At 35.9% G+C, this 26,060-nt stretch overlaps 1 protein-coding gene across 3 annotated transcripts in view; it reads right to left on the bottom strand.

Moving 5' to 3' along the window:
• LOC129732016 (uncharacterized) overlaps window positions 1-26,060 on the bottom strand; it is a 117,563-nt gene that overhangs the window by 68,365 nt on the left and 23,138 nt on the right. For 2 of the 3 annotated variants that reach the window (XM_055692464.1, XM_055692465.1), the window contains 2 exons: window positions 2,178-2,487; window positions 1,830-2,119 (listed from right to left, as the gene is read on the bottom strand). In XM_055692464.1, coding sequence (XP_055548439.1) covers window positions 1,830-2,119; window positions 2,178-2,487 — 600 coding nt within the window. Of the gene's footprint in view, window positions 1-1,829; window positions 2,120-2,177; window positions 2,488-3,660; window positions 5,226-19,685; window positions 20,108-24,613; window positions 25,023-26,060 lie in introns of those variants that run through there. The other variant, XM_055692463.1, reaches the window with a different exon arrangement.

Genomic DNA, 26,060 nt, shown 5'->3' with positions numbered 1-26,060 from the left:
GATATTTCTGTAATCGAGATGATAGCTACCAAACATTGACCCTGGACACCATTTTGAATTTAAAGACGACCACTTTCAGTTTCTGGAAAACAATCAAAATAACTGAATACCTCCCAATATGGGTATTTCCGGTGTCAGATTGATGCCAGAGAATCTGCTGAAAATGACCGAATACCACCCAATATGAACATATTTAGAATTAAGGCGATGATGTACAGAAGCCAAAAGTCTAGGATGTTGTCATTTCGATAAAACCAATCATTTCAAACGATTTGTTATTTGACTTTGATCATATTCTATGGCCGATTCGTCGTGCATTTGCAGACCTTAAACACATCGCAAGGAATCAATAAATTAGGAACGTTCAAATAGTACGACACCACATTTAAATTATGTTGAGGCCACATATGTCGATCAAAGCAGGTATAGTTTCAAATAGTCTTTGAATTTCTTTTCTTTCCATAATTTTTGAGCCACATATCAAATTGTTATGAAGTTTGTTATTTGTAAGTTTGAGAGATGACTCGTTCGTATGACACTAGTTATGTTCAAATAAGTCATGTGATCTTTGAGATAATAGACTTTCGTTGTTTTATTAACAATTTAATACATAACGGTTGCTTAAGTTCGATTAAAATCAAATGAAATGGGAACAATCAATCATAATTCATCAGTTAACCCTAATGAGATAATGAAGTTTCATGATTTTCACATTTTGGTACATTACAGACGAAGTTACAGTTCGATTACAGTGAAATTCAATAGGATGTTATGAGGCAGCTAGACTTATTAATTGACACTAATTTTGTGGAAATCGGGTCAGCCATCTCTGAGAAAAGTGAGTGAGTCTTCAGAATATGTTCCTTCCCATAGCTGGATTTCACATTTTTAAACATAACAGGCAAAGTAATAGTCCGATTGCAAAACAAATCAATAGGGATTTATGGGGCAACTAGACCTTCCATTTGACACTGATTTCATGAAAATCTGTCCAGCCATCTCTGAGAAACATGAGTGAGATTAAACAGTCTTCGAACACGTTTCTCTTCATAACTTTTGAACCACAAGTTCAATCCTAATAAAATTCGAAAGTTAAGGGTTTTTCAGGTAGCCCGTTCATTTGAAACCAATTTTGTTCAAATCCGTTGTGTGGTTTGAGAGATAATGATGTTTCATGATTTTTACATTTTGATACATAACCTCTAAACCAAAGATCCGATTATAATAAAATTTAATAGGATCTTCTGGGACAACAAGACCTTTCATTTGCAATTAATTTCATGAATATCGGTCCAGCCATCTCTGAGAAAAGTGAGTGAGAATAAAAATCTGCACATACACACACAGAAAATGCTCAGCTCGTCGAGCTGAGTCGAGTGATATATGCCATTCGGCCCTTTGGAGCACTTTTATATCTTCGGTTTTGCAAGTGATTGCTATAATCACTTGCAAAACCGAAGATATAAAAGTGCTCCAAAGGGCCGAATGGCATATATCACTCGACTCAGCTCGACGAGCTGAGCATTTTCTGTGTGTGTATGTGCAGATTTTTATTCTCACTCACTTTTCTCAGAGATGGCTGGACCGATATTCATGAAATTAATTGCAAATGAAAGGTCTTGTTGTCCCAGAAGATCCTAGCACCTTTCCAGGAGAAACGGTATAGCACCTTTCCAGGAGAAACGCAAAAATGACAGCTTCGTTTGCCTGTTTTTTAACTGCAGAATTGGCGTTAGCGTCGCAAAAACGAACTCGACATTATTGCAAACGGTTTATGCATTTTACGTGAGTTCACAATAATTTACAAGAAGTGAATGATATGAGCATACCTGCGCGTCACTACCCGCATGCGGATGAGCCGATCCATCACGTACTTTTGTTGTCACGTTAGTTGGTTGTGCACTTGTACCCGTGTGATGGCTGTGTCGACCACCAACATGCAAAGCCGCTTTCATACTGTTCATGAGACCTCCGGAACCGCCAAGAGTGCCACTTCCATTGGTACTGTCTCTATCGGAGCCTGATTTACTTGAATCATCTTTCTTCTTCTTTGAATCTGACCCTTTCCGCGTGCGAAACACGTCGAAAATTGTCGGACGTCGATTGGGACTGGCAATACCTACAATTACAAAAAATAATAAATTGCTTGGAAATAGTTACAAGTTTGCAGAGCATACCGTGCACTGTTGACTGATTCAGTACTGGGCCTTCATCGCCACTTTTCCGCCTTTCAAGAGACCCAGAGCGACCTCCACTGACACGCTCCGTGCTACGGGATATGCTTTCATGTTTACGATGAAGTTTTTCCAACTTAGCTGCCTCCCGCTCTAAACGTCGAGCAGTTTCCCGTTCAATTTTCTTCTGTTCCTTTTCCTGCTTTTTGGCTTCTCTTTCACTCTTTTTCTGTCGCTTAGAAGACCGAGCTGAATCTGTTGCAGCAGGTGCAGTTGAGGGTCTCTGGAATTGTGAACCGCCATCGGTTGAATCCTAAAACAAACAAAAAATAAATCGCTATAAATATGCACAGATTGATTATTGCAATATGTCCTTAGACATTAGTAACTAACGGCAACGCAACACGTTTTATCTTAGACATGCAAACGGTTTAATTTAATATGTCGGTACACAAAACAATAAAAAGATGGTTCCGTTCGAGTTCTGCCATGATACAGTAGTGATTTTCGTAAATATCAACTATTTACACAATGTTTTGTAAAACTATAAAATTACCAGAGGATAGGACATAGAACATTGTAAATTGCAGCAAAACAAAGCTTTAGGTATGTTTGTGCAAGTATGTGTGACATGTTTTAGATACTATTATTGCAATTTATGAAAAAAATGAACTTTTATAAACCGATGCAACATTTAGCAGTGTGAAACATTCACACTAAGTATGAAGTTTTATAGCTGAACCGAAGAAAACAGTAAAAAACGTGTGTGGTACACCTTCATATTGGAAAATAGCTATACTCCTCGACATACTTTGATAATAAATATTGAATGTCTGCATATGTATATGATATTATTCCAATTGTTTTAAGTGAGCAATGTAAATATTGTTACAAAACACCTTATATTACACTGATTATGAGTTATTATTATAGTTTCTGTATCCTAAATCTGGGTTTTGTGAAAAATTACAATTATATAGTTTATTGTTGATATAGTTCATTTTTGTTTTCACTTTTCGCTAAACAATAATTTTTAATTTAAATGATTCAAAAAAATCTTTGAAAATAGTGGAACGAAAATTTTTTAAGGGTATTTTCAATCTTGTGCGAAGAAAAATTATATTTTGTCGTATATCATTGTAGTATGCACTTAAACACTTTTCTGCAACGAACCACAACTAGTTAGTGTTGTTTGAAGTTATGTATTGAACTTTTTAAAATTTTAAAGGTTATATATCTATAAAGTTTACAAGGACATCTACACCCAATTAATATAATTACAAACGTTTTTGTATTATAGCTAATAAAATTCTTCAGATAGTTGTTACTGGTGGATGGAACCAGAAACGGGCCTTCTGAACTCCTATTAACACCAATTAACGAAGCACTACTGTTTCGATTGAAACGAGAGATACACTGCCCATAACAAAGACCCATACGCGATGCCCGATGTATGTTAATTTGCAATAATTGTCTTCTAACTTACGCTACTGGTACTGCCGGTGCTTTTATTCCCTTTCGTCAGTGAAGGTGGCATCGTCGATTTTAAAGTCGATGGCAATGTTGCAGATTTAGCGCTCACTGTCGAAATACCTGTGGACGCCGATGATTTCTTTGGTGTTGGCTCTACATCTGTTCGTTTGACCCACACTTCATCCAGTTCAAATGGAATATTTTTAGAAGTACCGCCGGTAGTAGAATTGGCGGAGACGTTTTCTCTGGAAAGGCCAGCACTGGCCACGCTTGTAATACTGGAAGTGATTGGTCGAATTTCGACCAGCGATGTGTCGAAAAAACGTTTGTCTAGATGCGGAAATGGAGATTCGGGAGGAAAGATGCTTTTTAGAGACAATCGATTCGAGGAGGAAGTCAACTGACTGCAGGGAAAATGAATAGTTTGCGAGTTTTGCGCAGCCGTCAAAGGTCTCAGATTAAGTGATTCTGGCCGCAACTGAGGGAGCTCACTAGCTTTAGTTACCATGAATCTTGATTTACGAACTGCATTAGAATCGCAATTTCCGGGAGATTGCTTTGCAAGATTGTCTCTAGATTCAAGATGAATTTTGCGGTTTGCACTAATATCTTTTGTGCCGTTAGGTTTGTCTTCTTCCTCATCTTCCTCTAAGCATTCTGATAACCTCCGCCTTTCGCCGAATCGTAGCAGAAGTGAATGGGCAGCTGTATACGGAAGGAGCTCTGTCCGTTTGGGACTTTTGGGAGATTTTGGACAATTTTCGATCCAAGAATATACATCTTCTTCGACATCGCTTACACTACTATCACTTGAAGAACCAATGTTCTTTTTTCGGGCTGATTTTGATTGGTTGATGGTTTTTTTTATCGGGAGACCATGATCATCTCCGAAATCACTGTCAGAATCCGATTTTATAGTATCCAGGTCCTGCATAGTTTGTGCGATAATATTCTCAAAATCATCATCTGTCATTGAATTTTTAGCATCGGTGGAAGCATTTTTTACAGCCATGTCTGAGACGACTTCGTCCTGAACTGCACTGCCAGTGAAATCGACTTTTTTCTTCACTTTTTTCTTACCATCATCTTTATATTTTGCTCGCTGCAACTGTTCTTGATCTTCAACTACAACTAACCTCTTTGCAGTATCCATTGAATTGATATTAAATAATTGATAATGTGCTCTCCTATCTTTTTATTTCGAACAAGGCAATGAGATGCTTACAGCACGTTTGAAAGTTACGATTAATTAAGGTTAATTAATTTGTACTCTGCAGTTTCTCGACCCTAATATCACAATTGATCAGTCAACTTTACTTGATCATAACGGAGAGTTGAACTCTGATCAGCTGATAGACTAACAACGAATTTCGATCGGTATAAGCACTAGCCACTTGGTGCACCCTTGTTAGTGAAAAAAAGAAACAGTCGTCACAGGCTGACAGCAATGGTTTGTCACGATACTGAACCAACTGGAGGACGGCTGTTGTTTAGAATACTCGCGTCATCCAGGCGGTAAATTTTCGGTACACATCGAAACCTAATGTTCGTAGAGATGGTTATAGAATTCAGCTAAACCTGTAGGAGGAAAAAATAATAAGACAAGTGATAATAAAAAATTAAATGAAATGCATGCTCTTGAACACCTGAACATGTATGCGGAACCCGGTTTCCAGATCAATAATCACATATGTCATCAGCTAAGCGTAGCAAGTAAAACGCTCTTCACAATAATTATTAAATTTATTTTTATCTTCAACCATTTCCGTGAATTATTTTGTAGAAGAGCTCCTGTGGAATAAAGTAAAATCGTACTTACAAGTTGGTTGTTTTGCCATTATTGACAACGTGAAAAAAACTTTCACGAAAAAAAGGGTAGAAACTTTTTATTTGATTTTGCTCAAATAAGTAAAAATCACCGGAGTTTTCCATACAATCAACCTATCAGAGCAGTTTAATATCTATTTGGTTGATTTTGATAATTTATATTTGTGTGTTTTATTTTTTAATTAAGCATAGTTTACAGTTCCAAGCGAAGTGAAAAATTTGACAAGTGAAAAAGCGTAAATTTTCGCTAGCGAAACTGACGTGAAAACCCTTTCGTGCATCACGCAGGTATTTCACCAGCCGTCAGTTCACAGTTTAAGTGCAGCGAAATTCACGAATTTACACTCCGCGTGAAGTGAAAATTGGTTGCAACTGACAGAATATAAACGCACTTCAAATCAAGTTTTCGCTTGATGCTGCTTTTTTCACTAGCGTTTGCATGCGTGAAAAAAGTAAACCCAAGTGAAAAAGATGAGATCCACAACCTTCGATTTCGCTGAATCAAATTTGTTTACAGTTCCAAGCGAAGTGAAATTTTTGCAGGTTACATTTTTCACGGGCGTGAAAAAATGAACATTTTGTATGAGATTTTCACTTCGCTTGGAACTCTAAATAGGGCTTTAGAAATAAAAGTAAAAAATTACAACTGTTTAAACAATTAAGTCTGACTACTTCAAAAATATTTCTTGATTCTAGATCTTCGCGGAAATTGGAATTTTCGGTTAAAGTTTTGGTAGTGGCGTCGGGTCCAATATGTACACTGCACAGGTACCCTATGCCCAAATATCCGAGCACATGCAATTATCGAAATATTGTAACCTATAAAAACAAGTAAGCATGCTAGCGAAACCCTTCAATTTAAAGCATCAAGCATTTTGGTTTGATTTTCTTATTTCATTTAAGAAAAAAGAACTTGAATAAATGTTTGGTGCAAAGCAAAGCAAAGCCTTGGTGCTACATTCCGATACGGAACTTGACCTTCTGGTTATTTATACACAGACTTCGCAGCCAAACAGTCGGCGATCAGGACCAGGACCAGGGTGGCGGCTCAATTTCCAAAAATAAATTCCCTGATATTCCCTGATTTTCCCTGATATTCCTAATTTTTTTCCCTGACTATTCAAAGTTACTTAAAACTGATTTAAGTAACGACTATCATAGGTTTTTCCACCTAAATCTACTAAAAAGGATCAGACTTGAATTGATTCCTGCTAAAATTCCCACCAGTAATTGAAACAGTTCAGCTTCGCTTTTGCTAACTTGAATCTTGAACAAAAATATTTTTTGTTAAGAAACACGTCCAGTTTAATAAAATTGAAAATAAAAATTACACTGGACGACAAAAGTGAAAAAAAGTTGTCCTTAAGCTCAAATAAGTGCCCTAGAAATATTATAGCTTTTTAACCTGTTCATTTTGGTGACCGTGGTAAATGCAGAAGTGCTTCAAAAGTGCTCACCGGGTTCGTCGTTTTTCCGTTTAACGGGAAAATTTTATTGAAGTTTCTGAAGACTTGAGGCATTTCCGAAACGTCTAGGGGCACCAAAATTCACAGGAACAGTGTTATCAATTAACTATTTCGAGACACACCTGCTTTGACAAGAAAATCAATCAGATTTGGAATTCTGGTTGGATCAGTTGAATAATTGTTTTAAAATCTTGACTGTAAAAAGTAGAAAATTTGAAATTAACAATTTCGCAATCAAACCTTTATGCTAAACACTGTCGAATGCTCAATGTAAAAAAAACAGCTCCACTTGAATAACCTTCAGATTCATAAGCTCGTATGATCATAAATTGATTGGTCGACAACTTGAAACCTCAGCTGGTTTGTTAACCGGTTTTAAAATTTGAGTATTTTCGGCATTTTTCCATAATTTTCCATGGCAAAATGATCATTTTAAAACAGTTTCTGAGAGCTTCTCAAGAACTTTAACTGCTTTTATACTTTTGAAAATTTGAATGATAGATTCAATCTCATTTAAGTTAGTTTCAATTAATTCTGCTGGTAAAAATTCCGGGGTAGAAATTTGATAAAATTAACGTGTGACTTCGTCTTTAATTGGACTCACTATATTTCAAGTTATGAACACACTCAAACTATTGAGCAAGTCTTTGAGTCTTTTGTAATTGATTGCAAAAAAGTAATCACCATTTTTGATTACTGGAATATGACAATAGCGATAGTAAAGCTTGCTCAGACGATGTTAGACGGTGCGTCAATAGTTCGGAAGCAATTGCAAGAAACCGGAGAAAAAAATCTCGTCTAACCACTAGTTTTTACAAAAAAGCGTAGTAATTAACATAGAATGCGCGCACTACTTAATAACTTGTTAATAAATCGAATTCAGAACTAACTCCGTAAAAAAATCCCAAGCCTCTAAAATTTTCCCTGATGACTTCTTAAATTCCCTGATAATCCCTGATTTCCCTGATCGAAAAATTAAATCCCTGATATTCCCTGATTCTCCCGGTTTTTCCCGGTAGTCGCCACCCTGAGGACAATTGCGGGGCTAGCGCTACCTTCCTACTGACACTAACAGTCTCTCCCGAGCGGAGACTCGAACCTACGACGATTGGCTTGTTAGGCCAGCATCGTACCTCGAGACCATCTGAGAGATAATGTTTGGTGCGCATGTGACGAAATCAGTCACGCGACGCCCCTAAGTTTTGGTTACTAAGCTTTTACATTTTACGTGTACGTTAATGAGGGGTGATATTCATTAATAATAAATCTAGAGCAGACCAGCTTCCGTAAAATTTGGAAAGGTTGAATTACTGCAATAGTTTACTGGCGATCATACGCAACAAGAAAGGCAAACTGTAAAAAATACTCGTAACTTTTGTAGCTTCATAAATCGATGATTTTCGCTTAATGACACAGAACTTTATAAAAATCACGAATAATTAAAAACCAAAGTCCATAACAGTGAAATCGACAAATGTTTCAAAGCTTTCCAGTTACATGAGGACACAGTTGACAACGTGTATTCTGCAAAGGTAATCCAACGGACATCGAAGCATTAATTAGATGCCGATCTCTTCAGGTAAACTACTTTGACGGTAAATCTGATAGATTACCTGTTAAAGCTGATGTTTCTCAAGGAGGTATCTTGGTCTCAAACTTACATAATATTTTTACTTCTGATCTTCCTGATTTACCACTAGGATGTGAGAAATCTCTGTTTTGTGACCATACTGTAAAAGGAAAAAGTCTTCGTGTCGTATGCTGTCGGCTACTGTTTTCATCATAATGGCAGAAATGGAATACTTCTTTTAATGCAGAAAAAACACAATTATTTGTCCTCATAAACCAAGGGTTTCATTTCTCACACCCACCAATAATAACATTGTTAAGATGAAAGGTGCGATCTGAGTCCGATCAAGTTAAATACTTATGGCTAAGGGGTCATCCACATTGCACGTGGACAGATTTCTAACGATTTTGAACCACCCCCCCCCCCCTCCGTGAACAACTGCCCACATAAATTCTAAAAATTTTGTATGGACCGTGAACATTACACATCCCCCCCAAAGGTGTCCACGTGGAATGTGGATGGCCCCTATTTTATTCTAAGAATTTTACTTCCAAGGAGCACATTGTGAACATCATTTAATTCTCAAAAAATGACCAAAAATGAATTTTGTGATGCTTGAAAATGAATTTTGTGAACATGTTCGGAGAGAATCTTGAAATAAAAATACATAAAAGTTAAATGAAATACTTCATTTTTTCAATAATCGACTCAACCAACTTCCTTGAAAAATTTTGTAGCGGTTTTGTTTCACAAACAATCTTCAAATGAAACTCTTTTTCGGAATAGCGGTTAGCAATATTTTTCAGTTTTTGTAAAATATGTACCCATTATAGTTTTGCTGTACGTACTACGATTCGTGCCAATATATATACTACGATTTCACGATTAGACAGATTTATCAATGTATGTTCCAGGTGAAAATACACTTTTGAAATCTATTGCTTTTCCAGAAGAGATGAACATAAATGATGATAGTTTGCATGGCTAAATTTATTAAACTCGTACATTAGTGATAGTACAGTAGATGATAGTTTGCATGGCTAAATTTATTAAACTCGTACATTAGGTAGGTATATCTATCAGCAGCACAATGGTAACGAGTTACTGCTACAAAATACACAAACCTACACGTATCTTACAGTCGTCATACATTTCTATACAGAGATATAGAGTGTCAAGGTTTGCATTGTCATTAAAATTAAACACCGGCAATCAGAATATATATATTTACGCTGGTACTGTTCGCTTCGTAACAGAATTAAGCGCAGGAAAACTATCCAAGGAATGCGCTCCTCCAAGTTATAGTTTTCTCCGGTACCTTGCATGTAATATCTATGCTTTACTAATTTGGCGAAAATTTTGTTAAATAGTTCATGTGACACAATGGACATTTTTTTTATGAAGTGAATTTTTAGTTTTCTTTCCAACAAACCTCAAAAAGAGAAATAATGTTTGTTTATAGTTATGAATAAAATAGAAACGACGATACGCTAAATGTTAGGTCAAGTATTAAAATGTGTTTCTTTTCCTGTTTCACAGAGATTTATTCGAAAAATATGTACAGTTAAAGAGCAACGATTTACATACCTTGCCGCTGTTATTACACTTCGTACTGATAAGAAAATGAAAAGTTACGATGATCATTTTAATTATCTTGCGTCTAATGTGAACAATTTCACAGACCAGAGTATGCGATTAATTCGACTCAGGAGACGAATGTCTAACCTGGAATCCGACATAGGATAGCGAGCATGTAATCTACATTTTGTCAAGAGTTGCACACCGGATGGACAAATACTAATCGCGATAAATCACTTCTCACTGATTCCAACTGTTTTGCTGAGACCAGCGGAAAAATATTGTGTAGTATTCGCAAAAAAAAACAGAATAAACAACTATGTAAAAGGGCCAACAAATAGGCAAAGGTAAACCTGTTACGGTAAGCAATCAGCTGATCACGTTTTGCGAAGTCAAACGGTGCGATTGTAAGAACAGCGAGTGGCCACATGGCAGGTAAATGGCTTATGTGAAGTAGTAAAGTGTGTGCATGTATTTCAATGAACAAGAAGGCGAGTAGATACTATCAATACGGTTCACTTGGTCTGAAGCGTTATGATGTAGATGACTCGTGCTTATAATTTTAGATGTAGGTGAGGAAACTGACTGACTAACTATAAAACTCACTTGCTTGTTCAGTGGTAATTACTATTATGACAGATTCCAATCAGCCAATTTATGGAAATGATGCTTATTAAAAGCTATTTATTAGGTATGGCTTTATCGATCAATTGTCGATATGAAGTATTCTGTCAGTTTTCGCCAATATATGTAATTACTTTGTTCCAAATTTGCTACCCTTGTTAGTTAGTAGTCGTATCTCATCGAATAACCTTCTTGTCTACTGTTTATCTCATTGATTTCATAAATTAAAGTTACGAAAGATAAACCAAGCTTTTAAAGTGGCCCATTTCTGTTTTAGCTAATATACTAGGGTGACGATGAAAATCGATTTTTCGAATATAAGGCACGTGTTCCCGAAGTCCTATTGAGCTGAAATATCGCATGGGTAAGGTCAAAACTTTTGAGCCCTACTTCTAAGCGAAATTCTAAGGTCAAATTTTTCCTTATAATTCATTGGCTCCAAGCTCGAAGATTTTCAGTTCCAAACAGTCGAATTTTCCAATAAAAAATTTAGAGGTTTACACCCGATCTCGACGTTTCATGCATTACTAAGACATTTGGCATTTTTTCATCGATCGAAACCGTGAAACTTTTAACGCTTTAAGGCACGTATGTGTTAAATTATTGGAATTGTTGTCATGTTTTGAATTGAGTTTGCTGAAATAACATATTGTTGTGACCGATGGAAGTGACCGCAGCTTTACCGAAATCCGAGATTAATTAAGAGAAGGCTGTCACTTCTTTGAAGGCTAGTTTATTACTACCGTTCCTAAACTGAGTATGGTGGATCGATACCCGCTTGTATGGCAACTGTGCTACAATGCCCAACTGGTAGTTGAGCAACTACGCCCGCTGACGCCTATGCGGCAAAATTCGAAACTTATCGTGATCCATCACATATTTTTAAAATTTCTCCATATATAGAGTCAAATGTGCCCTTCAAATTGAGACCAAGAGATATTTTTTATGAAGAACATTATTAACTTTAAGTATGATTGTGGTACCCACAGTGTTAGCATTGCAAATTGTTCCTCTTGAAACGCCCTTAAAGTCGTTGAAAGACAATTTTAAAATGAGGATTGCAATAAAAAATTTAAATGAAATATATGTTTTTCAAATAGAAATCGTTTTTTTTCAAAGATAGGAAAAAACTTCTTTTTACTAAGTTATTTAAAATTAACGGAGCTAAAACAACTTTTTCGTCTATCTACAAAGATAAAAAAGTTAAATACTTGATTTCATCGAAAATATGAGGTATCTTAATTTTTGATATTTTTCCTATAACCGCTTTATCGTTTGTAACAACTTTGTAGAAGAAAGTTTTTCTCTGAAATATTGCTACAGAGGTCTAGACCAAAATTTCCCCCTAAATTCGGTTTATAGACTATTGGCAATGTTTCCAAAGTAAGTTATCAATTTAAAAAAAGTATTTTTACTAAGGAAAAAAATTTAACCATCCAAAGAAGTCCTTATAAAACAGGGAAACTTCCAGAAAAGGCAAAAACGCTAAGCAAATATTTATAAATATTTTCCTGGTATGGCTGCAATATTGAACATTTCCGTATTCTTCCGGATTCGCAGTGAGTTCAACACTATTGTTAGTGCTGGAAAACTTACTCACAAGGAGATCGCCGATCGTCATATCTTTAAGTTGATCTTTGAGATCTTTGTGTAATATGAGGCAGCGCCTTCAGGATGCAGTGGCCATATTTGGGAAATATTGCCCTATTAAGGCGAATAACAGCTATATATGGAGACAAACAAAATCTCCATCACAACGAGGGATGTCGAAAACTTTATTTAAAATTCGACATTTCCTCGATGTCGAGTCTACCGGGGGTAGAATATCCGTTACGTCAAAGTATAATTTGCAATAAACTAAAAACAATAACTTATTTGACACCATAATTTTCAGAACTAGCAATATTTTATTGGGAATGCAGGGTGGCCAGCAGATTTCCAATTTCAAATTCCCGGTTTTTTCCCGCTTTTCCCGGTTAGAAATTGTTTTGGTATAGCTGCAATATTGAACATTTCCGTATTCTTCCGGATTCGCAGTGAGTTCAACACTATTGTAAGTGCTGGAAAACTTACTCAAAAGGAGATCGCCGATCGTCATATCTTTAGGTTGATCTTTGAGATCTTTGTGTAATATGAGGCAGCGCCTTCAGGATGCAGTGACCATATTTGGGAAATATTGCCCTATTAAGGCGAATAACAGCTATATATGGAGACAAACAAAATCTCCATCACAACTAGGGATGTCGAAAACTTTATTTAAAATTCGACATTTCCTCAATGTCGAGTCTACCGGGGGTAGAATATCCGTTACGTCAAAGTATAATTTGCAAAAACATTAAAAAACAATAACTTATTTGACACCATAATTTTCAGAACTAGCAATATTTTATTGGGAATGCAGGGTGGCCAGCAGATTTCCAATTTCAAATTCCCGGTTTTTTCCCGCTTTTCCCGGTTTCCTCGATGTCTTACTAAGTTCAAATTGGAGTTATGAACACTCTCAAACTGCTGAGCAAGTTTTTGAGATTTTTGTTGATTCGTTAGAAAAATGCAATCACCATCTTTAAGGACTGGAATGGGCTTCGACGGTTTCTTAAGAACCTTCGAAAGCTTCCAGAAAGGTTTTGAATAAGGTTTTAGTTGTTCAACTTCTCTCATGAAATTCTCATTTCGCAAGAGAGTGAATCTATGTTTAATTTCCTTTTGTAATTCTTGAAAAATAATTTTCAAAGCAGGATCACGAGATCTTTGGTATTGACGTCTCCGTATGTTCTTCAAACGTATAAGAAGTTGAAGTTCACTGTCAATAATTGGTGCATTAAATTTCACTCTTGCCTTAGAAACTGATAAATTCCGGGCATTGAGTATTAAGCTGCTAAAATTTTCTAATGCTCTGTCAATGTCACCACTATTTTGTAAAATAATATCATCATTCAAATTTTCCTCGATCGTAGAACGATATCTATCCCAATTAGTCTTGTGATAATTTAACACAGATCTAGTGGGATTTAAAATAGTTTCATGGGAAATAGAAAATGTTATGGGTAGATGATCAGAATCAAAGTCAGCATGAGTTAATAAATCACTGCATGAATGGCTTTGATTTGTTAGTACCAAATCAATTGTAGATGGATTCCTAATAGAAGAATAACATGTAGGACCATTTGGAAATAAAACTGAATAAAATCCAGCCGAGCAATCACTTAACAATATTTTTCCATTGGAATTGCTTTGAGCATTATTCCAAGATCGATGTTTCGCATTAAAATCACCGATGATTAAAAATTTAGATTTATTTCTTGTGAGTTTTTGCAAATCTCCCTTGAAATAATTTTTTCGCTCACCAGTGCATTGAAAAGGCAAATACATTGCGGCTATAAATAAAAGGCCAATACTTGTTTCAATTTCAATTCCCAAACTCTCGATAACTTTGGTTTCAAGATGGGGTAAAACACGATGTTTTATTCGACGGTGGATAACTATTGCAACTCCACCACCGGCAACATCAATTCTATCAAACCTATGAACCTATATTTGGGTTCTTTTTTAGTTTAATATTTGGCTTTAAAAGCGTTTCAGTCACAACTGCAATATGCACATCGTGGACTGTTAAAAAATTGCAAAATTCATCCTCTTTCGCTTTTAAAGAACGAGCATTCCAATTTAGAAAATTTACAGCATTATTTAAAATCATTGCTGAATTTCAATTTCATAACAATATTAGTTGTAAATTTTATACCTTCTTGAACAGCCTCGTACATCGAGTTACAGTTCAACAAAACGGACATTAGCTGCAGCATGGATTGTTGTAGGTATTCAATCTTTTCGGGAGTTGGACTACCTAAATCAATACTGGCTGACTTTTCAGCACCAAACACGAATGGTTTGTTACTGTTTGAATTTGAAATATTACCTGTAAGGACACTGGCATATGAACAGCCTGGTGTTGCCTGAACAGGATTTTTTGTCTGAAATTTGTTAGCTGAATTTAAATTATTACCTACAGACACACCTGCTAATGATAGTGCTGGTGATGCCTGAGCAGTATTGAAAGTCTTTTGTATACCCACATTGACAACAGGTTGCTTAGAATTCCTACGTTGTCTGGAAGCAATAATATTTGACCTTACAGGACAATTAAAGAAATTAGATTTGTGATTTCCCCCACAATTTACACATTTGAAACTATTGGTGGTCTCTTTCACGGGGCAGATATCTTTCGTGTGACCAGTGTCACCACAAATCATACATTTTGCAGCCATATGGCAGTTTCGAATTCCATGACCATAGGCTTGACAATTCCGACATTGAGTAAGATTATGGATTTCTCCATGTCTCTTGAAATTTTCCCACTTTATTCGCACGTTAAATAAAACACGTGCTCTTTCTAAACATTTTAAATTATGTACTTTGGTACGATCAAAATGTACTAAGTAATTTTCCTGGTGTATTCCAGTTTGAAAAATTTTGGCATTTGCCTTTCGTTTCATCAAAATTACTTGGTTGGGGGCAAAACCAAGTGATTCTGACAAACAATCTTCGATTTCATCAATACTTTGATCATTTGAGAGACCTTTCAACACAGCCTTAAACGGTCTCTCGTTTTTGGCATCAAAAGAGTAAAATTTATATATCTTTTCAGTCAAATACTGTAAAATATATTTATGGCCATCAAAAGATTTGGCCAAAATACGAATTTCGCCTTGGCGACCAACTTGAAAATTAACTTTCACATTCGATAGAAATGATGAAAGTTCTGATCGAAATGCTTTAAAGTTTGCTACAAATACCACAATAGGTGGAACTTTGACCTTCTTCATAACGGCTTTATGCTCAGTATGAGAAGTTTGAAATTCTAGATCCCCAACAGAAGAAAGAATATCATACCTGTTAGTCGAAATTTCAGTGTCACTTGGAGGAGATGCCTCACGTTTCCTTGATGCCGCATCAAAGCGAGCTTTTTATTTTTTCCAGGCATAACTGGACAACTTCACTACACTTTCACTTCACTATAGAATTTAAGTAGAAATATCTCAAACCAAATTAATTCACTAAACACTCGTTAACTTTAAAAATACATTTATTACTTTGCCTTTCAACAGGTAGTCTTTTAAAAAGATTGCCTGTTGAAAGCGAAAACAAAATTTTAATATCTCTCGGTAGTCTAAGACTTAGCCTCGAGCTGTTGGAAAAATGCGACCGTACTGTAGGACAGTTCAAGTCGATCTGATGCAATTTTTAAAAAAAACCCTCATTTCTAACATCATTTTCTCATTTAAAACTTATTTTAAATTGAAATGACTTTTTTATTGAATTGACTTTAAAAAAATTTTTATATTTTTTTCTTGTTTCCTGATAACTTTTTCATAGTCATTTTAGTGAATGAAAGGAAACATTCTAGTTGTTTTTTTTTCAGTTTTTAAAATAATGTGAGAACATTTTTTTTTGCCCCGAATCGAGATAGTTTTTCGCCTTGCCTGAATCTGCAATAATAGCCGTTTCTGGCAATTTTAAATTTGTTTAAAATTTAAGAATCAATTTTTGCATTTTTTTAACCTAATTATTACCCATTTTCTGGTGTTCACACACTTTTCTACATTCAGTTTTGAAATTGATTTTAAATTGATGTTGTTAGTTTCTTTCAGGCTTTACTACAATTTTATTGCTACCTTGAAACAATTTTTGCCTTTGAACTATATGCATAATTAACACAAACTGTATTGCTTATTAAACATCAATCTATTCTCTAACGATGCTGAATAGTTTTGTCGTGTAAATTTTCAAGTATAATTGTTGAACTCAAATTAAAGTTTGAATCTCAGGTGATGCTATATGGCATCACCCGCCGGGAATAGGTTGGGTTACGATTTTTTATTTTTGCTTATTTTCCGTCGGTCTATTTCCGCCACTATTGTGTCAATCCCGACACCCGGGGAGGCGACTCCAACTAGAATCTTAACTAACGACCCGTTGATTAACGGACCGGCGCCAACGGCTTCACTTCACCATGCGATAGAAGAACCCAGAGATTTTTCGCCTCAGGAAAACTTCGGAGGATTGGATCTAGATCAGTTTTGGTTGATTGTGAGTGGATTGTCACCACACAACCATCGGCACATATGGCGTTGGGATTCGAACCCAGATCCAGGTGGTTGCTGGAAGCGTTACTTGTTTTAGGTTTTAGATATTTTTCTGTCATAGTTTAGTTTTTGCCTGATTGGAATGATTCTTGACTTCTCTGGCCTTCGAATTTTTTTTTAGTAATTTGAAGTAATTTGAAGAACCTTCCCTGGGCTTAGTAAATTTTTGTTGGCGATTTGTAACCTAAGATTCAAATCTTGTTTTTTTAAAGAATATTTTTACATCAATTATGAATAATTCGGAACATAACTTGGAAACGAACTCAGACATAAATGAAATTAGACGTTGATCCTGTAAGTGGTGTTTTTTTAGTGTTTATCAGCACTTACTGTTGAAGTCCTAATCAGTGCGAATGAGAAGGAAGACAAATTAGAGAAAAACAATCGCAGCCAACCGTTAGTGTACAGAACAGTTGCGGCGCTAGCGCTAGGATCCTATTGACTCTAACGGTCGTCTCTCTTAACCTAGATTCTAACATATGACGACTGGCTTGTTACTCCAGCATCTTACCCCGAGATCAACTAAATTGTTCCTTGAGTCTTCCAGTGTTTGTGAGATGGCAGGAAATGTGTAGCGCGTTGAACTAATACAACAGATCCCAAGCATGTAGTAAATGAAAAATAATGTTCAAAAAAAAACATGATAAATTTCCCGGTTTAGTATTGAAATTCCCGACTTTTTCCCGGTTTAGTTTCGAATTCCCGGCTTTTTCCGGGTTTTCCAGGATTTCCCGATTCGCTGCCCACCCTGGGAATGTAAACAAATACATTTTTAGTTGCGTCAACCTTTTGCTTGTTTGGGTTTTTCTGGCTACTTTAGTATTTTAGTTTTATTTTAGATTTTCTTATTATTGCAGTCATAAAAGTTATCGCTATAGTTTAATTTCTTTTTCCTTGTATGCGATTACCTTTAAAGGAACAATGTTCCACTGGAATTTCATTTAGTTTTTGCTCATAGTTTTATTCTTCGGGTTTTGTTTTTTTAATAGTAAGTGTCTGCTATCAGAGGGCTCTAATGCGAGTGCCTCGGCGTGAGAGTCTTGGAAGGCATTAAAACGCCCATATCAATACCTAGGTTTGTACCTTACTTCAAGCGGTAAAGTACAGTTGATAAGTTACAACGCCGCGAACAAACGGAGCCAGTGTGTTCCACTTTGGAATAGAAGAAACTCTTATCAAAGATGGCCAAACAATTCTTCGAAGATTTAAATTACTGGTACCGATCTAAGGGAACCGAAGAACCTTACAGTAGTCTTCATAATAATGGATGCGATCACAATACTCTCTAAACACGGACATTGTTGCATTGACTCGGTTGCGTGGTTCCGTTTGAAAGCAAGGCAATAATAAGACATTAGAAGTATTCACGTAGAACTCGCATGCAAATACCCCGCCGCAAACCGTGTAGCTTCCATTGCACGTCAATAGAGTTGAGTATTTTTACGACTTGGTATTTGTATACCAGCACTAGATGAATACTTTAATTGTGTAATTGCAATTGGTTAATTCGAGGCATATTTCATAAGCACCATAACAAACCCGTTTCAATAGATTGGTGTCTTGAAGGTTATAGTATAGTCACTGAAGAAAATTGGTGAGAAAAACTGCCAGTTATTCCGAAGGGTACGGTATTGTCAAAATTTTTTTTAAGTTAAGCCCGTCATGGTTTTATTAATACACTGTCGTTGGTGCCAAATGTGCGCAACGAATGATAGCCTGTTTTTAATTACAGAATATTGGTCACCTGTCATATAAACGCCAATCAATAACAGGGTAGCAAAATATTTTTTAAAATAAATTTCCCTGATTTTCTCTGATATTCCCTGAAATATAACTATTTTCCATGATGTTATTTAGCATTTAGCAGAAAAAAGTACAACGTGAATGAATGCAACTTTAAGATCCCAGCGAAAAACAAAAACGATTGGATATGAAACCAAATAGTAGAGGTCCCGCATTAGCCTAGAATGCTGGAAAAATCCAATTTAGCGCTAAATAGTCGTTTAACTGAATCGCGTCTCGCATAAAAATTTCTCCCTGATTGTTTTTCAATTTCCCCTGTCATTCCCTGATTTCTCTGGGCGAAAAATAAATTCCCTGACATTCCCTGATTTTCCAGGTTTCCGCCACCCTGAATAATGATATCCCTGAAATCAAACGAACCATTATTGATCAATAGGAGGGAACTGATGAAGTTAGCAACACGTAATACTACTACTATTTCCAGCAAATATTTTGTTATTGTAGTGATTTTTGTCGACCAAAACATGCATACTTATATGCTTATACAAAAGATAGTTTCCGCTGTGTATAGATCGATAACGGCGCCGGCTACGTCCTTATGATCGGTTAGGGAAGAAAAGAAGGATGTGTTTCACAATCGTTGTCAGTAACGAATTTTTTATATTTTTACTCTTCACTCTCTACTTCTTTACTGAGCCTAGTTAGTTAGTTGGAATTTAGTGTTAGATAAGAGTGAAAGTAGGAAGATGGGAAGGAGTTATGTGTAAAATTCACTCTGACATCGAACGATCTTTATTCTACTAAGAGACTATTGAGGTTGCGAGCTCGCCTAGATATAGATATAATTTTTGGGTCAATATTCAAATTCAAATGCTGACCAAATATAATTTTAACTAGTCTCAAAAGTCTCAGAATCATTTGAGCACATTTCTAATATTTTTAAATCACATTTCATATTGTTATAAGACTTCATTTTCAAATAAACCGGGTTCGCGCTTCATTGGCTATACATGTGTAGGTTGGAAAACGAGATATGGATCGCAGGATTAGCGATTTTGTGTTTATATACACAGATTTGTTTTGATCTTACATCAACAGCACAGGCAGCATCGGCAGCACCTTCGGCAATCGGTATCGGTGCATATTCATTCACGCAATGGCCTCGCCTCACCTCCAACGATGACTGGAAGATGACATATGCTGTAGCTGAATAGAACGTCGTGACGGTTCTAAGTGAGTATAGTGAAATGACTCTGACAGGTAACGAGTAGAGACAAACACTCCGGTTAACAGTATGGCGCACGCTCAACGGGCTGTTTGTATTAGTTTTTATTCAACCGATATGCGGGTGGTGTAATAAAAAAGTAAATTTTGCTCCACTTTTGTTCACTTACGTTCGCGGTATTCACTGGTGTTCAGGGTTGATAGTGATACAAAAATATGTAAAATTTTTTGAATTCTTCATTTATTTCACTTTTACCACATATTTCATATTAAATCCACTATTACCTGCTTTTGATGTCGAAAATAATAACCTTTTATCACTATATCACATATAAGTAAAGAATTCCAACGATGATTATTTGTTTACCAAGAATAGTTAAACGTATTTATTATCTTCATCTGCATATACTTATCAAACATTAACAACATTGGCTCCTTTTACTTATTTAAACCCACTGCACCTGTTGTGTGTTGCCTGAGCTTTCCTTTCTAATGAACTAGACAAATCGTACAACCGAGATTGTAAGGAAACCGAACTCTTTCAATTACAAAGCAACGGAGAAAGCCAACACAACAAAGCAAATTCAGCTGAACGAGTGGAAAACTCCGATGTTCATCATGAGCTCAGCTATGGTTCTAGGGTGGTTCTTCAAATGGTTTTAGTTTTCAAAAATGGCGATTAACTACAATTTTTTCTACATTGAATCAATAAATCGGGGACACTTATACACGATGGGATTGAAACTCTATCTTTATGAAAGCAATATAAAAGCAATGTAAAAAAAACGATACCTAGTTCAATAGTAACCAACTGTTTCATGTAGCCATATGTGCGTAAAAATGAATTCTGGATAATCGTTTGTAAGAACCAGTTTTTCAATCCTTCACAGGGCTTAGTTGGAATATGAGATATAGCCATTAAAAATGTGAGTTGATGAAATATTTTGTAGCAGGTTGGTACATTTTTCTTTTTCCATGATTGTAATTTTGATTCTACTTCGTTTCATACCGGTTATGGCATACAAAATGCTGAAGTAAGTTTAAATCTTATAAAACTGTTCTTTTTCAAATGTTTTACATATATTTTTAACATTTTGAACGGTAAGAATTTCGGAAAAATATTCAAGTTTCAAATCTTTTTAAATATATCGTAACATTGGGTAAACGGCTATTGAAATGAGGCACAAAGAAACGTTCTCTTTCTTAGGGGCCAGATACCACGTGGACAGATTTTTAACGATTTTAACCCCCCCCCCCTCCCCCTCCGTGGACAACTGTCCATATAAGTTCTAAAAAAATAGTATGGACCGTTTACATTAGCCAACCGCCCCCCCCCCCCCCCAAAGCTGTCCACGTGGTATGTGGATGGCCCCTTAGGAAAAAATTGAGCAAATCTTCGGCAGGCAAGTTACATATGTCGTAGAGCTAAACCCTTCCAACTGGTTCTGAGGTACGACGCTGGCCTAACAAGCCAGTAGTCTTAGGCTCGAGTCCCGGCTCGGGAGAGACTGTTAGTGTCAGTAGGATCGTATCGTAGGTTTTTCGTGGAATAGACTAGAGATGGTCGGGTTTGATGTTTTTCAAACCCGTACCCGACCCGAAGCCGACTTTTTTTCGATTGAAACCCGATACTTTTTATATATTTTTTTTTAAATTCTATTGCTATGAAACCCGAACTCGAAATTGTGAACCCGAGCCCGAGATTTCTTGAATTTTACTGTCGGGTTTTGGGTTTTCAAACCCAAACCCGACCCGAACCTGAATATTTTTTTTTCACCAAACCAAAGTTGAACAAAATTTACATTGATTTTGAAAAACGGGTTCTGTGATAGTTAGGACTCCATTTATTAGCGAGAAAACGTGTTTAATGAATAAATTTTAAAGTGTGTAATACTAAAGCAGGTGTGGCAGTACTATAGAACACCATTACGTATTCTAGTCAGATCATGCAATATGTATAGCAAATCAATACACACCTGTTGAAGGGGCAAAAAGACGCATTTTTCGACATAGATATCCGGGATCTAAAGCTATGTCCCTGTATATGCTCTCAAATGCAAAAGGGGTCATCCACATTCCACGTGCCTCTTCGAACAAAAATCCGGAAAAATCTTTGTCCTTATTCGAAACGTTAAATTCATGCACCATGTAAGCTTATTGCTTACTAAATCATTTTCGAAAAACGGTTTTTGTCTCTGCTTATGGGTGTGCACGCTCACTTAAATCGAAACAAGCGGCATTACTGATGGATTTTGTCTTTGATAATAAATGTGCGCGCTTGCTTATAGCGACACTAGCGGCATTATTGGAAACAAAAAATTTTTTCAAAATTATCGTTATTTTTCTGGTCGATGAAATCGTCATCGAGTGGCACGTCTGTTTGTCTGTGATATAGCACTACTTAATAAGAGTAAAATTCTAAACATTCTTGTTTCAAAAGTTGCGAAACCTCATCAATATTGCACAAAATTGGCGCAATTAATGATTAATTTTGAAACCTGGATAACGAAAGTTATTTAGCAATTACGCATTTTTCATATAAAGATACAATCATGCTTTTCTTGTATTTTGGTCTACCAAAATAACAAAAGTACTAGTACCGATTGGACAGGCCTGCTTCGAACTAGTTAGCTGTTTTCGACGGATAACCATCGCGTTATACTTTCGCAATGCCTAATACAAACGACATGAAAAGATACTGTACCTCGTGCATAAGCAGTGTTTTGTGAAGTCTGTTGAAAGCTCAGCACTTATTATCCAGTTCCCGCAAAAAAAAAAACTAATACAACAAAAATCTTTCATTTTGAATAAAAAAGTGGGATTTTTATTTTAATAAATATTGCATATATTTGAAAAAAAAATAATTTTCAAGAACAGTCTGTGAGAAAAACATCGAACGTTTCACATTAAAACATCTATTTAATAAACATTTTCAACTGTTACCAAAGAAATCGAGTGAGTTTATGTTAATATAGGGTAGGGAACATAGTTTAAGCAGCTGTATTAGCCGCCTGTGTATTGAGTGGAAATACTCTAAGGTGAATACAAACAAAAGAATGTCAATTCATTCTCCATCTTTTTCTCTGTCAGCACTTGTTTTCAGATTCTAAATCTGATTTAGCAAACCTTAACAATAACCATCGAGGGACACTATTCCAATCACCCGAACCTATTTTAAGCAGTTTGCATTTGTTTTGCAGGGGACTTTCTTCAGCACTCGAATAGCGCCGAGTCGCTGAAATTTTTGATTGACTTTTTTCGTTTGATATTTTTTCAAAGATTTTTCTGTGTTGTACGGTTTTTTATGTATTCGTGAGACAGTTGGTTAATCAGAGTTTTCGTTCTCATCAAATTGTCGATATTGAACAACATTCAGGAGTTTGGGGCCCTTTTTTTTCGTTTGATTAAAATAGGCACCACTGCTTAAGCCGTTCCTTACACTACCCACTTCACATTTTTCATTATTTTATGTTCTTGAACGAAAAAAAGGTTCAGTCCGCGTAACTTGGCTGTGAATTCTATCTGATAAACCAAAGCGTCCGCTAATTTTTTCCAGAAATTTTACCTTTACCATTTATGTCATTTCCGGCATGTTTGAAATATGTTCGAATTAAGCAAAAATAATCATTGTCAATTTTTTTTGTTCTCAAGATATTACCTCTTTTCGCCTCAGAAATAATTTCTGGTTACGCCACTGCATCATACAAGTAAACCAACAAAAGGAAATATTTGTTTTATGTTCCTTAATCGCAAATTTGAATAATTTTTTCTGTGATTCTATTATCCGGAAAACTCGATTATCCCGAATGTTTTTTTTTTTTTTTGATATTCCGGATAATCGACTCTGACTCGTAGTTGTTAAAAAAATTGGTTTTGAGAATAATAAGCAGGCCAAAGAAGCCAGGTATCGTTTGTTTGAATCCCGGCTCGGGAGAGACTGTTATTGTCAGTAGGATCGCAGTGCTAGGCCCGCAATAGTCCTGTACATTTAAGAGCTTGCTGCAAAGTCTGTGTACCTATAATGATGAGAAAATCGAGTTCCAAATCGGAATGTACTACCAAGGTTTTGCTTCTTTACGTACGCACATTTAATACAAGCTAATTTAGGTACATATGACACTGTTTTTTTAAATCTCCCAGATGGTCTCGAGGTACGATGCTGGCCTAACAAGCCAGTCGTCGTAGGTTCGAGTCTCGTCTCGGGAGGGACTGTTAGTGTCAGTAGGATCGTAGCGCCTAGCCCCGCAATTGTCCTGTACACTAAATAGTCGGCTGCGAAGTCTGTGTATAAATAAACAGAAGGTCAAGTTCCGAATCGGAATGTAGCACAAGGTAAAAAAAAATGACACTGTTTTACATGCCCTAATTATTTGTTTTTATGTGAATAATAGCCTTTCCTCGTTCAGAAAGACGAAACACGACTTAATCTTTTCTTGTCGTTTTTCTGCTACTCCGGTGTTCTTTTGCATTATACTTGATTTAGACTCCCATGTTACATTTTTCTGCACTGTTAACAGCACCCAACATACCTATACAAAGTGTAAATCGTAAGACGGACATACATTCAAATATTCCTCCATTTGATAAAAAGCCCCAAACGGTTTAGCACTCCCGCAAAAACGAAATCTAACTATTAATTATCCCAAATTTTACACAGCTTTACATGCACGTACACAAAATATTGCTTGTGTAAGCAAAACGTGAGTCATATTTGAGATCATTGTGAAGAACCACCCTATCGTATCATACAGCTGTGTTTAGTCATATGCTGCTGATCACTGCATTTTTGCCTACTTGATTGCGATCAATCCTCGAAAGCTCACATTGATTTGAACACTCGCTTCATATGCACATTCAATATGTATTTATGTCACGCACTATCTCCATGCTTGTGAATTCATTAAACCTTCAGTTTAGAATGAATGCCTTCTCATTGGCTGGTTATTGATAACTATTCGCCTCTTCCTTTAAAAATGCTGCACTATGTCCTCACTAGATAACTAACACAACCAAGATTGTTTTGTCCCCGATAAGGTGACCGTAAGAATTTCGCGCAACGTATCACTAAACGATTTTTACACTGCCCGAGGTAAGAGGAATAGTAATAATAGGATGGAACTTAATTATAAGTTAATTGCAGCAGCAATGAAAATGGAAACATAAAAAAACATGACAACGATATCGCGAATAAACGGCTGAGAATCTACACCATACTCATCTAGCAGCTGTTGAATGATACTGAATAAAAACGAAAGCCGTCTGCAAGTGACCGATTAAAGCAAGCAGTAGTAAAACCTATCACAGTGTTGCCAAATCAATTTTGATTAAAAGCTTAATTGCATATTGCTGCAATAATAATCTATAGTGCTTAACACATGGTCGCGGTAGCTAAAACTTTAAAAAAAAAATTGTGTGTGTTGTTTGAAAAAGTACAGAATTTTTTGTTTCTTGACATCGATCAGTACGATACAATCAAACCTTTGCAGTTTGTTTTTTGCAGTGTGTGGAAACTGTAATCTGTATATACTTTTTTTCTCGAGTATTGGAATTAGACTATCAATAAATTGCATAGTTTTTCTTGGTTGTTTATCACATCAAAATAAGCTTATAACTTAATTGCTCGAAATAGTATCATGATAGCTTATATTTCAAACATGAAGCAGCTATGAATCAAACTTGCAGCACTGAGTTAATCGCTGCGCATGTATTTGTTTCAAAGTATAATTTTGCTTTGTCAAGCTGGCTGCACATGTCTCCAAGTATGATGACAGTTCTACAAGGTATGCTATATTTTTGTCTATCCACGCACACAAACAAATCTCGAATTCAGAACATTTTTGGAAATTTCTCGTTTATGTTGTTCTATATCTGATCTTTTTGGTTGGAGCGTGAATATCCAGTTGAAACACACTAGAAATTGATATTAATTTAGATTTAGTGCGAAAAATTGCGACAATATGTCGAAATAAAATATATATAAAAATGCTATATTTCTAATAGTTGGAGCAAAATCTTAGTCATTGTCATAGCTCATGACTTTTGTTATTGTATGAAACATAAGCGATTCTATTTAGAAGCGCTATTAGAGTACAAAAAAAAAAAAACGAAAAGTGCGAAAAGGTTACCGGCAAATTGATGAAAAACAGCATATTTTACCTAAACCGCAGCATGTTGATGTATTCCCCACAAATAAAACATGTTTCAACATCATTTCTATAACTTTTCAGGAAAGTATGTTTCA

The sequence above is a fragment of the Wyeomyia smithii genome, chromosome 3 (genome assembly GCF_029784165.1).
Source record: "Wyeomyia smithii strain HCP4-BCI-WySm-NY-G18 chromosome 3, ASM2978416v1, whole genome shotgun sequence".
Lineage (NCBI taxonomy): Eukaryota > Metazoa > Arthropoda > Insecta > Diptera > Culicidae > Wyeomyia > Wyeomyia smithii.
Note: the sequence above shows the minus strand (reverse complement) of the source record. Positions and strands in the feature narration are given on the sequence as shown.